This window comes from Mesoplodon mirus (assembly GCF_964341445.2).
Source record: "Mesoplodon mirus genome assembly, chromosome: 15".
NCBI lineage: Eukaryota > Metazoa > Chordata > Mammalia > Artiodactyla > Ziphiidae > Mesoplodon > Mesoplodon mirus.
The window spans coordinates 714,700-728,447 of NC_138991.1; the positions used below are offsets into that span (position 1 = coordinate 714,700).

Genomic DNA, 13,748 nt, shown 5'->3' on the forward strand with positions numbered 1-13,748 from the left:
GAGTGACCTCCGTCCAAAGAGGACAGTGTGGAAAGGAGGGGAACGAGTCACTTGGAGCCCCTGACAAAGCCGACCTCAGCTGGCAATCAAGGTCATAAGTAATGCGGACTTGACTGCAGGGACCTGGATGTGGTACAGTGAGGCGGGCCCTGCACATCTGAGCCCTTCCTCCCCAAATCCCACACCCCTGTATGTCCAGGGGAGAAACGTCACACAAATCCAAGCCCCAGTGAAGGGGCATTCTACACCACGTCAGAGCAATCCTCCTCCAAACCACCAAGGGAGGTCTGAGAAACTGTCATGGACAAAAGCAGCTAAGGAGGGCTTCCCTGGTGGCGCAGTGGTTGAGAATCTGACTGCCAATGAGGGGACAAGGGTTCAAGCCCTGGTCTGGGAGGATCCCACATGCTGCGGAGCAACTGGGCCCGTGCGCCACAACTACTGAGCCTGCGCATCTGGAGCTTGTGCTCCGCAACAAGAGAGGCCGCGATAGTGAGAGGCCCACACACCGCGATGAAGAGTGGCCCCCACTTGCCACAACTAGAGAAAGCCCTCGCACAGAAACGAAGACACAACACAGCAAAAATAAATAAATTAATAAACTCCTACTCTCAACATCTTCTTTAAAAAAAAAAAAAAAAGAATCCGCCTGCTGGGACTTCCCTGGTGGTGCTGCAGTGGTTAAGAATCCGCCTGCCGGGCTTCCCTGGTGGCGCAGTGGTTGAGAGTCTGCCTGCCAATGCAGGGGACACGGGTTCGTGCCCCGGTCCGGGAAGATCCCACGTGCCGCGGAGCGGCTGGGCCCGTGAGCCATGGCCGCTGAGCCTGCGCGTCTGGAGCCTGTGCTCTGCAACGGGAGAGGCCACAACAGTGAGAGGCCCACATACCACAAAAAAAAAAAAAAAAAAAAAAAAGAATCCGCCTGCCAATGCAGGAGACACGGGTTCGAGCCCTGGTCTGGGAAGATCCCACATGCCGCGGAGAAACTAAGCCCGTGCGCCAGAACTACTGAGCCTGCGCTCTAGAGCCCGCGAGCCACTACTACTGAGCCCACACGCCACAACTACTGAAGCCCGTGCGCCTAGAGCCCATGCTCCACAATAAGAGAAGCCACCGCAGTGAGAAGCCCACGCACCACAATGAAGAGTAGCCCACTCGCCACAACTAGAGAAAAGCCCACGTGCAACTGAGACCCAACACAGCCAAAAATAAATAAAATCAACATAAACGGCAAAAAATGGAGTATGAAATGAAATATAAACATAACAAATGAGCTTAAAATGAATAATATGACCACAGTGAAGCGGAAAGAAACAACCCAAGGAGCCTCTGAATGAGTGTTTTCACTCTGTGGTCACAGACCAACGACAAAAAGGACGTGAACAAACATTAAACCTAGTGAGTAGATGTTCATTTATCGTGGGTGGGCTGGCAGTTCTCAAACAACTGTCTGTGGGTTCTAGGATCAAACAAGTAAGTACGATACTGAGAAAGAATGGAAGCTCGTTTTCTCAGCAAAGGTGTTACAAACATGGAAAGGGAGGAAGAAGAATGAACTGCGTGGTTCTGGACTAAACCTGGGGCGGGGGAGAGCGTGAACTCACAACTCTACGCACACGGGCGTGGGGGCGAGTGCGGAAGCACGTGGACTCACACGCTGACACGGATGTGGAGGTTAGTATAAGACCTCACACAGAAGATGGGAGGATAAGAAGACTCTTCATTCTGCAAACATTATGGAAATCATTAATTCAGGGACGACTCATTAATGGATGCCACAAATGACTTAAGAATCACAAATGGAAAAGCAGTGACTTCACAGCAGAAACACCCAGCAGCCATCACGTAACCAGACTGAAGTTAACGTCACCAATGTCACCTGCGAGACGACGCAAATCCGCGGTATTCCCACCAAAACGCAAAACCTGAATCCAACCACGAGAACACAGCAGACAAATCCAAACTGTAGGACAGTCCACGAAATAACTAGCCTTTCTCTTCACAGGCCCGGAGACCACGGCACCAGGCAGAGGGGTGGCTGTGTTTCGGGCCTTACTGAGGACAGCTGGGAAGATTCTAATGTGGCTGCCGATTAGACGAGAGTGCAGTACGGATGCTGGTTTTATGATCGGATCGTCAAAGAGAACGTCCTTGTTCTCAGGAAACACACGCTAAGACACGGAGTCAAGGTGTCAGGCCGGCAACCGCCCTGAAGGAGGCAGAGAAAGAGGGAACCTGTCCACTCGGTGGGGGGCTGGTCAAACGGGGCAGAGCCTCAGCCGCGGGCTCTGGGGGAGGCACGCGGCAGCTGCAGCAAGTTATCTGTGAGCTGGTGAGAAAACAGGAAATGACGGTGTTGGAACAGGATGCAAGACGTGAAACAACAACACGAGCCAGGTTTTCTAAAGCTCAGAGATGAAGCAACAGAACTCAGACACAACGAGGAGAAAAAACACTTGAGAAATAAAGATTAAATTAGAAGAACACAAAAGTAGATACGTGCCACATCATCTTAAAAGAAACAGATGGTGAAAGGGGGGAGTTTTTTATAAGTCAAAGAAAAATAGAGACAAAAGGATCTGAGAGAGTGACAGGTTCTGAACTCAGGTGGAAGAGACACGACATGATCCCTGGAGCAGAAACCGAAGCAAGGCCGGGCCGTGAGCGCTGCCTGGGAGGACAACATCCTCCCAGGTAAGAGGAGACTTGGAGCGACAGCCTGAAAGAGGTCATCATACGTCGACCCGGAAAATCAACACTGAGACAAACTGCAGCAAAATTACTGGGCTTTAAAAAGCAAAAAAAGTCCTAAAACGACATCCAACTTTAAAAGTAAAAGACAATTTTAAAACAGCAAGGCTTATGATGCACGTGACTGTCAATGAGAAAATCCATTCCTAGATACGTCCCTGGAGAAACACTGACCTACTACTCAGGTGCATGCATTCAGGGCCGAAAGCAGCTGACTTAGAAATTCCCATCGCAGGTAAGGACGGGGAAGCAAGGACCATGCATCCATGAGGACACCTAAGCAGCAGAGCACAGCAGGCCAAGGGACCTGGCCCAAGACCTGTCCGGGACGGCCGCAGGGCCGCCCTACCGTCGTGGTGCCGCTACTGCCGCTACCGCTATTCCTACTGATACGCGATTTGCCTTTTTCCTTCTGCCTCTCACAAATATACAGTGTAGGGCTTCCCTGGTGGCGCAGTGGTTGAGAGTCCGCCTGCCGATGCAGGGGACGCGGGTTCGGGCCCCGGTCCGGGAAGATCCCACATGCCGCGGAGCGGCTGGGCCCGTGAGCCATGGCCGCTGAGCCTGCGCGTCCGGAGTCTGTGCTCTGCAGCGGGGGAAACCACAACAGTGAGAGGCCCGCGTATCGCCAAAAAAAAAAAAAAAATACAGTGTGGTTTCCCAGAGGCTGATACTGGTCCCCACACGTCTGCGTTCTAATCCCTGGAACCCATGAATAGGTCAGCTTCGCAGCAAAAGGGACTCGCAGACACAATGAAGTTGAGGACCTTGAGATGGGGCGGCAATCCTGGATTATCTGGGGTGGCCCTAAATGGAACAGCAGGGTCCTTACAGAATCAGAGGAGACCGAAGAAACAGAGGTCAGAGACGTGGGGCCACAAGCCGAACAACGTGGCACCTCTAGAAGCCGTTAAAGACCAGGAAACGGATACCCCTCTGCAGACTCAGAAGGAAGAGCACTGCTGGCCCATCCTAGGCTTCTGGGCACCATGAGGTAATACATTTGAGGTGCTTTAAGCTAAGTCTGGAAATTTCTTTCAGCAGCACTAGGACATGAATACAGCTATGAGGTGTAGTATCACGTCAGCCCAAAGCAGGAACAGTTACGAGATCCAATTGCCTTGTATTAAGCCAGATATTAAAGAGATTTGCAAAACTGAGATAATGCCACTCTTCTAATTTTTAAAATAGTTATTTCTCCAAAAAAATGCTATTTATGTGAACATGTCATGCGTTTAATTGTGCCCTCCAGAAAGCTATGTTCAAATCCTAAAGCCTGACCCCTGTGAATGTGACCTTATTTGCAGATATGGTGAGGATGAGGTCCTAGAGGACTGGGTTGGGCCCTCATCCAGTGACAGGCATCCCCATGAGAGAGGACACCATGTGAAGATGGAGCGAGACTCGAGCGAGGCGCCTACAAGCCCAGGTCTGCCAGCAGCTACCAGAGCTGGGACAGAAAGGCCTGGAGCACATGCCCCGGGGACTCACAGAAGGAGCCACCCTGGCTGACACCCAACAAGTGGACGTCTAGCCCCAGAACTGAGAGGATAAACTGCTGTTGTTGAAGCCTCCCAGCCTGTGGTACTTTGTTAAGGCAGCTCTAGGAAACTGACACGTAATGGTTTGTTATTTAGTTTTTTAGTTTTTACTTCTAACACACTAATTACCCATAGATGTAACTCACATAAACAAAGCTCAGTAAGTTTCAAGAACGTAAAGTTTAAGACATAAAGCGTCCTGAAGCCAACAGGTTTGAGAACTTCTGTGCTAAACACACAAAGCCGTTTACACACCCTCTCTCCCCCAACACAACCTGTGAGCGCGTCCCAGGAGGCCCGGAGACCCTCGCAGAGGGGGCCGAAGCAGGTGGCTTGGCGGGAGAAGGGGCGTCTGTGCCTCTGGTCTGTCCACGTGTGTGACCGTAAAGGGACCGGGAAGCTGAGGCTGTTCACGCCCCGCCCCACACTCGCGTGAAGGACACGGCGGGACGTGGGTGACGTCCACAGGGCCGGGCGCAAATGCTACGAACCTGCAGCAACTCGACAGGAGAAACGCTCGCTACAAAGTGGTCTGGTGAGTGAAAGGTGGATTCCTAACACTAACGAAGGCCACGCAGAACGTCTGGACAAACCAACTGCGTCCTACACACACCGCAATCACTGCTGCAAAAGGAAAACGCGGGATTCGACTCTCTGAGCGTCGTTCCTGTGGGCGATGCTCGCAGGTCATTACCAAATGTCATCACGGCTGACACCCTTGGTTTTCACTTCTATGCAGCAGAGGCAAGTTCACACCCCCGGAAAACAGTGAAAAGGACTTGAGAAAGTGCTGACAGGCTGGGCGGTACCCACCTCCCCACCTCCATCTGTGAGGCCAAGAAGACTCTTACAGAGGCTGGCGCTGCCCCTGAGGCAGACTTGAAAGAAGCGCCCTGGGCAGACTGGCCCCTCGCCTGGTCTGCGGTCCCGGCCCGCGAGCACACCTGAGCTGGCGGAGTCCGCGCTGAACTCCGGGTGGAGGTCGGCCTGCTGCGCCACCTTGGTCTGCTCCTCCAGCACCTGGTCTATCACGTCCAGGCCCGAAGCCACGTCATGGGGCGTCAGGTCGAAGGATGCGGCCTCCTCACACATCTTCTCCTGTGAGCCCGAGCACACCCGTCACGAGCACACCCATCACGGGGCTCCATGAGGCGGAGGTGGGGGGGGGGGGCGGGCAGAGGGAGGGGAAGCAAGAGCCGCCCAAGCCCCACCTTGTGTTCTCAAGGCCGGGTCTCAAACTGGTCCAGAGATGGATGTCTGGCTCAGACAGTGTTTGAAAACAATTTTACTTGAGCTGCCTACATTTTATAGTTAGAAAATTTCCCATTAAGCTCTAGCTTCTAGCTTCTCTCGAAAGCCGAATCTGGCCCATGGGCCCACCGTCCCCATGGCAACAACTGCCTGGACCCCAGTGGGGCTGAGGATGCCAGGCTCTTGTGGACCCCTCCAGGCTCCCCAGGTGGCCTTCCTCCAGTGCTCTGGTCAAGGACCACCACTCCTGGAGACATGGTCCTTGGGCCCTGACAGAGGCCACAGGACAGGAGGGGCAGGGCGAGCAGGCGGCAGGGAGGCAGCCACCAGGGACACAAGGGAAGAGAAGGAATGAGATGGCAGGAAGGGTCTGGGGGTCTTGCGTGCAAATGGTGGGCACAGGTCGGCGGCCCACCTTGCCCAGTTTTGCTTGGTCCTGACGGTGAGACGCGGGGGTCTGGACAGAAAGGCCCAGCTGTTGTGTGCAAGAAAGTGGGCAGGAGGAAGGGGGTGTCGGGAAGGCCACCCAGACACTCACCACGTTGTGAGCTTCATCGAAGACCACGACCGTCCCCTTCAGGTCGATGCCATGTGCACGGCGGCTCTACACCAAGAGAGGAGGACGCCAGGCTGTGGCTGATGCTCCCAGGTGGCCTTGTGGGGTCCAGCTGGAGAGAGGGACATGGACCCTGGCCGCGTGGGGTCCCCTCACTCCTACCAGGCCACACACTCCTAGAGCTCAGCACAAGTCACAGCCTCGGGCCGGTGAGGGGCTGGTCCCTTGGTGCGAGCCTGCGGCTCCAAGTGCTGGCTCCGAGCGAAGGTCTGATCCCAGCACGGGCTCTGCCGGCCCCTCCCGAGCCCGGGACACGCCCTGCCATCAGGCACCGTCAGCTACGCAGGCCGAGGCCTTACCTTGGCGTCCAACAGGTAGTTGTAGGGCATGAAGATGATGTCGGCCTGCTGCTTCAGGTTCCGAGACAGGTAGTAGGGGCACAGTCTGGAGGGAGGGGAGGTGCTGGGGCACAGCGCAGGCTGGGAGGGTTCCCCGGGGCGTGAGAGCGCCGGGGCCTGGGGCGGCGGGAAGGCGTGCCGGCCACCCCTCACACCATCAGTTTTCAACCATGTGAGTGGGTCACCCATTTAAAAATATACAAAAAGATCTGCCTGATCCTGGGCAGGTGGATGAGATGGTGAGAAGCAGGACAGTCGGGCATGTGTCACCACGACCGGAGCCCTGGAGCTAGGAGGTCGCAGCCAGCGTCAGAGAGGAGGGGCAGTATCCTCTCCGGACGAGCTGGAGGCCCCAAGAACAAAGGCCCACCGGGCGGGGGCAGGGGGCTGGGGGCTGGGAAAGAGCATCTCACTTCTTACAACACTTCAGCAGAGAAATGGACCTGCCTCTGCACGTGGAGGGAGCCCAGCCCTGGTGGGGTTACCTGTGCCTGGTCCCGCTCCTGACCAGGTCCTCAATGTCCAGGATGGGGCTGGCCAGCTCCGGCTCCAGGCTCTTCTCTGGGGACACGGGCAGGAGTAAACACAGGCTCTCTGGTCCAGAGTCCCCGGACCGCAGGAGGCACCCGGGATGGAATGGCTCCTGGCAACAGGCAGCCCCTGGGGAGGGTGCCAAGCCTAAAGCGAGTCCCAAGGGAGCCCTGCTCTGTGCCTTGGGCGGCTGCACGCCTAAGGCTAAATACCAAGAGGAGACCCCGGGGTGGGGTGGGGTGGGGGCCGGCCCTCAGCCTGTCATCACCAGATGCTCTCCAGGCCGGGTGGCTCCCATGAGCCCCGGGGCACCTGCCCTGCAATCAGGCTTCAGTCTGGCACCAAGTCCCTTCCTCTCATTTCACCATCCCCCCCAAGAACAAGCCCAGAGTCTCCCTCTTAAGGAAGCCAGGCTCCACACGGCCAGCACCAAGAACACTGAGCTGTCCCTGCCTATGCTGCCCGGGCAGGGGTACAGAGCTGGGGCCGGGCGGGCGGGAGGCGCAGAGCCCACCTGAGGCCCTGCAGCCTTGGGGCCCTTCCTCAGGATGCAGCCCCGACAGGCCCCACTCCCTGCTGGCTGTGTGTCCCTGGGCAGGACGGGCCTCAAGAAGGGACACAGGCCCCTCAGTTGGGCCCGTAGGAATCGGCCAGGGAAGTACTGTAACCCAGCAACACCCAGGCCTATCCCAGCAGATGGGAGCAAAGGTCTCCTCTAATAAGCACCCAGAGTCTCAGGGCAGCCCCATGTGGACCCAGGTCCCCGGCTCCCAGCTCCACTGGGGCAGGTACCAGGCCCAGCCCTTAACTGCACAGACCGGGACACACAGGCCCTCAGCAGCGACTGCCCCCAGGGTGCCCCCCCGCAGACAGCAGGCAGGGGAGGGAAGAAGAGCCATCCACTCAGCAGCACCATAGCAACAGACCAGGCAGTCGACACGCTCTGCGGCAGGCCGGCCCCAGAGCTCCGTAACCTACCTGGGGCGAGGGGGGCTGGGGAGGGGGGGCGAGGAAGAGAGGGCAGTAGAGAGGAGGCGACAGTGGAGAAGAGGACGAGGGGCCTGGCCGGGCCACACTGCTTGCTCCCGCAGCCGGGCAGGGTCCCACTCGGCACGCCTCTCAGACCCCTCCTGGGGTCTCTCCCACTCCTCTCTCCCTCCAAGGCCTAGGCACCTGCTGGAGACACCCCACTGCATCCCGTGGGTCAGCTGGCAAAGGAGGTTGAGACAGCCAGGGTACACCGGCTTATGGTGAGCGGATGCCCTCGACGAGCAGGCGGAGGGAGCACAGCAGAGCAGGGGCAGGGGCTGGGGAGGGGACACAGAGGCTGGAGCCAGCAGGCCAGCTGGGACAGCCCCTGCTCTGCCATGCAGGGCCTGGGGCAGCGGGGAGGGGCCTGACGCCAGGGCCCGTGGGAAGGCAGGACTGAGGGCAGAGGGCCGAGCAGTGGGGGAACGAGGACAAGAGAGCAGCCTTCAGGTGACCTGACACCCACAGGCCCGACGCCGACGGGGCAGCAGAGTCGGCGGCCAGCGGTCTCCAGCCCGGGGCCACGACAGCTGCCTCAGGCCATCCTCAGCCTTACACTTCACTGCTGTCCTGAGGGTCCTCGGCGCCACCAGACCAAGGGACACCGCCAAGGGGAAGGTGGTGAGGAACGAGCCTGGGACCCTGGGTCATCGCCCCAGAGGCCAAGCCGTGCAGCCCTACCCACAGCCGGCCCGCCGGAGCCCAAGCCCGCATCAGGCAACCCCCCTCCATCTCTCCAAGGGCGCTGGGACTCCCAGCTCAGGCCTCTGGGACTGTACTGCTGTCCTGACCCACTGCCTAGCACAGGCCTGGCCCGCTGGGATCTCCCAGCCCGAGTAGACGGTGGCCTGCGGGTCACCAATGTGAACTCTCCGGGGCCCGGCTCACCGCAGGGTCTGAGTCCCAACCCTAAGGCAGGAAACAGAAGGAACCCTGACTCCACCCCCAGGCCACACAGCCCTGTCTGGAAAGGCCACACCACAGAGAAGCCACTCTGCCACCACCTCTGGCTCCAGAAGTCCTGACCGACACAAAGGGCAGCCACAGGCGGAGAAGCAGGAATTTGGAGGCAAGGGCACCAGTGCCGCCCCTCCACTCTGGGCCCCAAGAAAGCTGGGGACAGGAGACCAAGGGCTCCCTTCCCAGGGCCCCGGGCACCCGCGGTCACACGGCCTCGCCGCGCCCAGGCTGCCATCATCACAGACACTGTGCTTCCCGCTCTCACGCGTTTCTGGATGAGGCTGGAGTCGTCACTGGGAGGACCCCAGGGGCTCAGGGCACGTCATACCCACCGAGTGACAGGCGGCAGTGACAGGATGCAGCACAGAATCAGCAAAGGGAAAAACACGTGGAGGAACTTCCAGAACCCCCTCCCTGGCTGACACCCCCAGAACGAGCTGAGACGACGAGTGAAATGCTCTCCAGAGACCCAGCGCCCAGGGGGGCACTGGGGGCCGCTCACATGGGCACCCCTGCCTGGCAGGCGCCCAATTTCCAGCCTTCCAGAAGGGAGCACGCACTCTGCACAAAGCATGCTGTCTGCACGGTTCAGGCGCTTCCTCGGCCCCACCGCGTGCGCTGCTCTGCACGCACGCCAGCCAACGCCGGTCATCAGGAGACAGAGCTCGGGCACCTCGACAGCCCGGCGCGGGGGACAGCCAGGCCGGAGCGCCGAGGGGCAGCAGCCAGCAGCCCAGGAGGCCGCTGAGCCCAGCCCTCAGAGGCGCCCAAACTCCCCTCCCCCTGCAGCCCTCTCACCTTCCACGTTGTTGTAGAAGTGACAGGAGCGACTTGCCACCTTCTTGCGGCACAAATGGACCTGGGTGAGGACAAGGTCTGGGCTCGTGTGACGGCCGAGCCCTGCCCCAGCCCCAGCCAGGCACCCCCTGCCAGCTCCACCCCCGCCAGCTCTTTACCCCTCCGTCCCCCAGGGGCACAGCTGGGGGCTCTAAAGCCCGGGCAGCACCCACGCAGCAGCAGCAGACGCGCCAAGGCCAGGCCGGGCGCCCCAGGAGCTCACCTGCATGTGGTTACTCTCCTGCTTCTTCACCTCAGGATGGATACACAGCTGCTCCCGGGAGCCCAGCACGCACACTCGGGGCCTGGTGGAGGAGACGGTTGGGGGGCCCAAGGATCAGAGGGCGGGTCCCCCAGCGCCGTCCAGCGGCAGGAGCCACGTGGCTGCACCCAAAGCCCAGGGAAGCCTGGCTCACACGCCCGCCGGGCAGCCAGAGGGAGTGGCTGGGTCGGCTCGAGAGGGGCTTTCACGTGGCACGGCCCGCTGAGTCAGTGTCCAGGGCGAGGCCGAGAGACTGGGGCAGACCTTGGGGAGACCTTGCCACCTGCATGCTCCCTCTCGTGGGAGGCCGGCGGGGAGGGGACACCAACTCTCCTGCAGCAGTGCTGGGGGGTCCAACACGGGGCAGGGCCTCCCCCGCGCAGCTGCCCTGACCCACACCCACAGCTGACACCCCGATGGCTGCGAGGAGCTCAGGGTATGAGCCTGAGGTCAGGGCGGCAGCCCCACAGCCAGAGCACGGCGCGTCCCCAGGGTGGGGTCCAGGCAGAACACCCCCGTGACCCCGAGGCAGGGGTGGACGCCGCCTGACCCACCGGTAGGAGGTGCTCCGGAGCTCACTGATGACCTGAGTGAGCTGCGAGTGGGTCCTGGAGGCGTAAATGATCTTTGGGACGTCCGCGTAGCACGCTGCCCGGCACAAGGGAACAGGACAGGTCACGGCCCACGTGTGCAGTTAACCCGGGGCACTCAGCTAACTCGGCCCGGGGACAGCTAAGCGTTGGATGCCCGATGCTCGCTACATGAAGGAGTGCAGTGGGTCTCTGCAGGGTCCTCATTTGGCCCTAAGGCTCTGACCCTAGGTTTACAGCCAGGACGGCGAGAAATGACGTGGCAGCTACAACCCTCCTTCCTTCCCCGCCTCCCAGCCCGGGGCCAGGAGAGGGGCAAAAAGGGGCATCACCTGGGACATCTCCTTCCAGGGCAGCATTCCCCCAGGACGCCAAGGCGCGGTCAAGGAAGAGTTCCCCTGACACCCTCTCGGCAATTCTGCGGGCAGAGACTGCGTCTCGGAGGTGCTCTCGCCAGGCCAGCGTGCTGCAGAGGAGACACAGCGTCTTCCCCGTGCCCGTGGGGCTCTCCAGAACGCCGTTCACTTTCTAAATGGGGTGGGGAACAGGGTCACGGGGAAGCAGGGGCAGGCTCCGCAGGCCACACAGCCCACCTGAGACAAGCCCTGCAGCCCCGGGGCAGCTCTGGCCCCACTCAGCGGGGGACGTAAAGTGCCGCAGGACCTCTCCACTCTCAAACCAAAAGCTGTAGGTCAAACCAGGTCTCGTTAGAAAACAATTTACAGAGCATTACCCAAAATACCACAGTATTTTTCAGCCTAATATAAATAGGAAGATGACTAATTAGGTGTCAAGCACCAGAAAAGGAGTTTGATTCTGTGATTCTGGATCCAAGCAGTTACACTACCTGAATGGAATCTGACGGTCTACATAGCTCTCAGCCGGTAGCCTGAGTGGAAACCTGGGCAGACACAGGCATGTCCGCAAAGCTGTCCCCAGCTGCCGCAGGAATGGGAATATGGCCCCAGCTACAGAGGCAGCCCTCAAGGGCTGGGGGCTTGGGCAGGGTACAAGAGGGCATGCCCAGAAACCCAGCAGAAAGCAAGCTGCACCCCCTGAGGTTTAACGACCTCCCCTAACCAGGGCTGGGCACCACCTGTCCCTCTGTGTGGAAATACTTCCTCCAGGCCCTCAGCTGGCCGCTCCTCATCGCTTGGCCTCAGCTCACATTCCACCTGCGCAGAGAGGCCCCCAAGGCACTCTTAAGCCTATCACCTTATGTCTTTTCTTTACAGCACTCCTCACCGTCTAGAATTATGCTTTTTGTTTGTGTAGCATCTCTCCTACCCCACCTAAAACATGAGCCCTATTTATGGTCGACTCCCACGTCCAGAAGGGTAGCGTCACCAATAGGACCTGGCCAGAGTAAACAGGACGTACATTAGGTCTTGCTGAGGCTCTACCCACTCTGACCCATCCCCCGGTTACAAGCCCCTCAGTCTGCAGCCTCACCTTCTGCAGACACTCCAAGACCTTGCTCATGTACTCCTCTTGGCATTTGTATGGCTGGAAAGGGAAATCCACTGTCACACCATTCAGGGTTATCTTGGGCATACTGGCCTACTCCCGGTCTCGGGCGGACACAGAGGTTGGCTGAAACGCAGGCTGTGTGGGTCTGCGAGACAAACCCCCCTCCGAACATCACAGGGTCTCAGCCGCTCCAGGTAAGTTATGCCAGCCTGTGCCGCTGGGACACGTTCTCCACGGGAGCCCCTATGGCAGAGACGACAATGACAAGACTGTAGCGACCCTTTCCCGAGCGCCAAGCCACTTCACCAGTCCCCTCAGGCAGTGCCTCCGCAGACAGGTCCGAAGGCGAGCCTGTAACATCCTGTCACAATGAGCTCGGAGAGATGTCGGCCCTGCCTTGTTCTCCCGCCCCATGCAGCTCCACGTGCTCCACCCTCAATAACATTGTATTGACCTCCGCCAGAGCTTGAGGGGCCACAGTTCCCAGCGGAGCCCCCCCAGCCTGGGCCGGTCGGGACCCCCCGCCCCTGCGGCTCCCAACCCTCCGCTCCACGGGCCAGCCCCATCCCTCCCAGGTGGGCAGCGAAAGAGCACGTGTGCTGCTCTGACCTGGGACGCGAATCCGTGGGGCGCCCAGCAAACCACTCAGCCTCCCGAGGCCTGGTTTCGCCTGGATACTCGGACTAACAGCCCGCGCTCCTAAACTCCGCCGGGCCGCCCTTCCCGCGGGCCCGGCCCCCTCCACGAGCGCGGAGCCGGGCACTACGCGCCCCACAATGCAGCGCGCCAAAATCGCCAGCGCGCGGCCCGAGGGCTGCACGGGGCCTGCCGGGAGTTGCACTTGCGGAAGCCGCCGCTTGGGCACAGGTTCCAGTGCCAGGGTCTCCGCGGGGAGCCTTCCACGACCGGGATCTCCAAGACGTCGCACCAGTCCGTCCGACTCACCACCACCGCGTCCTCAGCAGGCAGCCGGTACGACCTTGCGGGCTTAGGCGCGCAGTCATCCCTGAACGCGCTGCACTTCCGCCCCCAATTCCGGTCCGCTGCGCAGTGCTCCGGCCGGAAACTGGTCCCCTCCCTCGGGGTCCGCGCTCTGCTGGCGCGCAGCGTTCCACGTCCCACCCGCCCCTTCCATTGACCCTGAACCCGGTGACCGGCACCTCCTCGTCCGGGGGCACGAACCTGGGGTCCCGCCGTCTCCTCCCTCCCCACCAGGGTCTCCATTCCACTTCCCCCCTGGGCCAAGCCCCCTCGGACAACTGCCCGGACAACAGCACAAGCCTTCTAACAGGTTTCCTGTGGTTCCCCTTTTCTCGAAAGACCCAGAGGTCTTTTTAAGCCTCGAGTCTGAGCTGATCACTCTCCCTAAATTTCGCAAATGGCTGCTCCTTGCCCATGACTCGGCTCCTGAGGGCCTCACCAGCTCCTCTCCTTACTGTTCTCTGGGTCCAGCCGCTTTTCCGGTCAATGTCCCCCACTGGTCAGGGCGGGACCTCTGAATCCCCAGCACCGAGCACCAGCTGGCAGTCAACAGAGAGGTTCCAGGGGCACCAGCTGGCAGTCAACAGAGAG

General features: G+C 59.7%; 1 protein-coding gene across 5 annotated transcripts in view; it reads right to left on the reverse strand.

The window, feature by feature from the left end:
* The window catches only part of RTEL1 (regulator of telomere elongation helicase 1), a 28,129-nt gene extending 14,927 nt beyond the window's left edge, over positions 1 to 13,202 (reverse strand). For 4 of the 5 annotated variants that reach the window (XM_082645024.1, XM_082645023.1, XM_082645025.1 and 1 more), the window contains exons 1-10: positions 13,122 to 13,202; positions 12,159 to 12,419; positions 11,039 to 11,234; positions 10,671 to 10,764; positions 10,078 to 10,159; positions 9,816 to 9,876; positions 6,983 to 7,058; positions 6,459 to 6,543; positions 6,082 to 6,147; positions 5,237 to 5,390 (exon numbers count right to left, since the gene is read on the reverse strand). In XM_082645024.1, the coding sequence (XP_082501150.1) occupies positions 5,237 to 5,390; positions 6,082 to 6,147; positions 6,459 to 6,543; positions 6,983 to 7,058; positions 9,816 to 9,876; positions 10,078 to 10,159; positions 10,671 to 10,764; positions 11,039 to 11,234; positions 12,159 to 12,260 (916 nt within the window). In that variant the 5' untranslated portion in view covers positions 12,261 to 12,419; positions 13,122 to 13,202. The other variant, XM_082645022.1, reaches the window with a different exon arrangement.
* Positions 13,203 to 13,748: the final 546 nt, after the last annotated feature.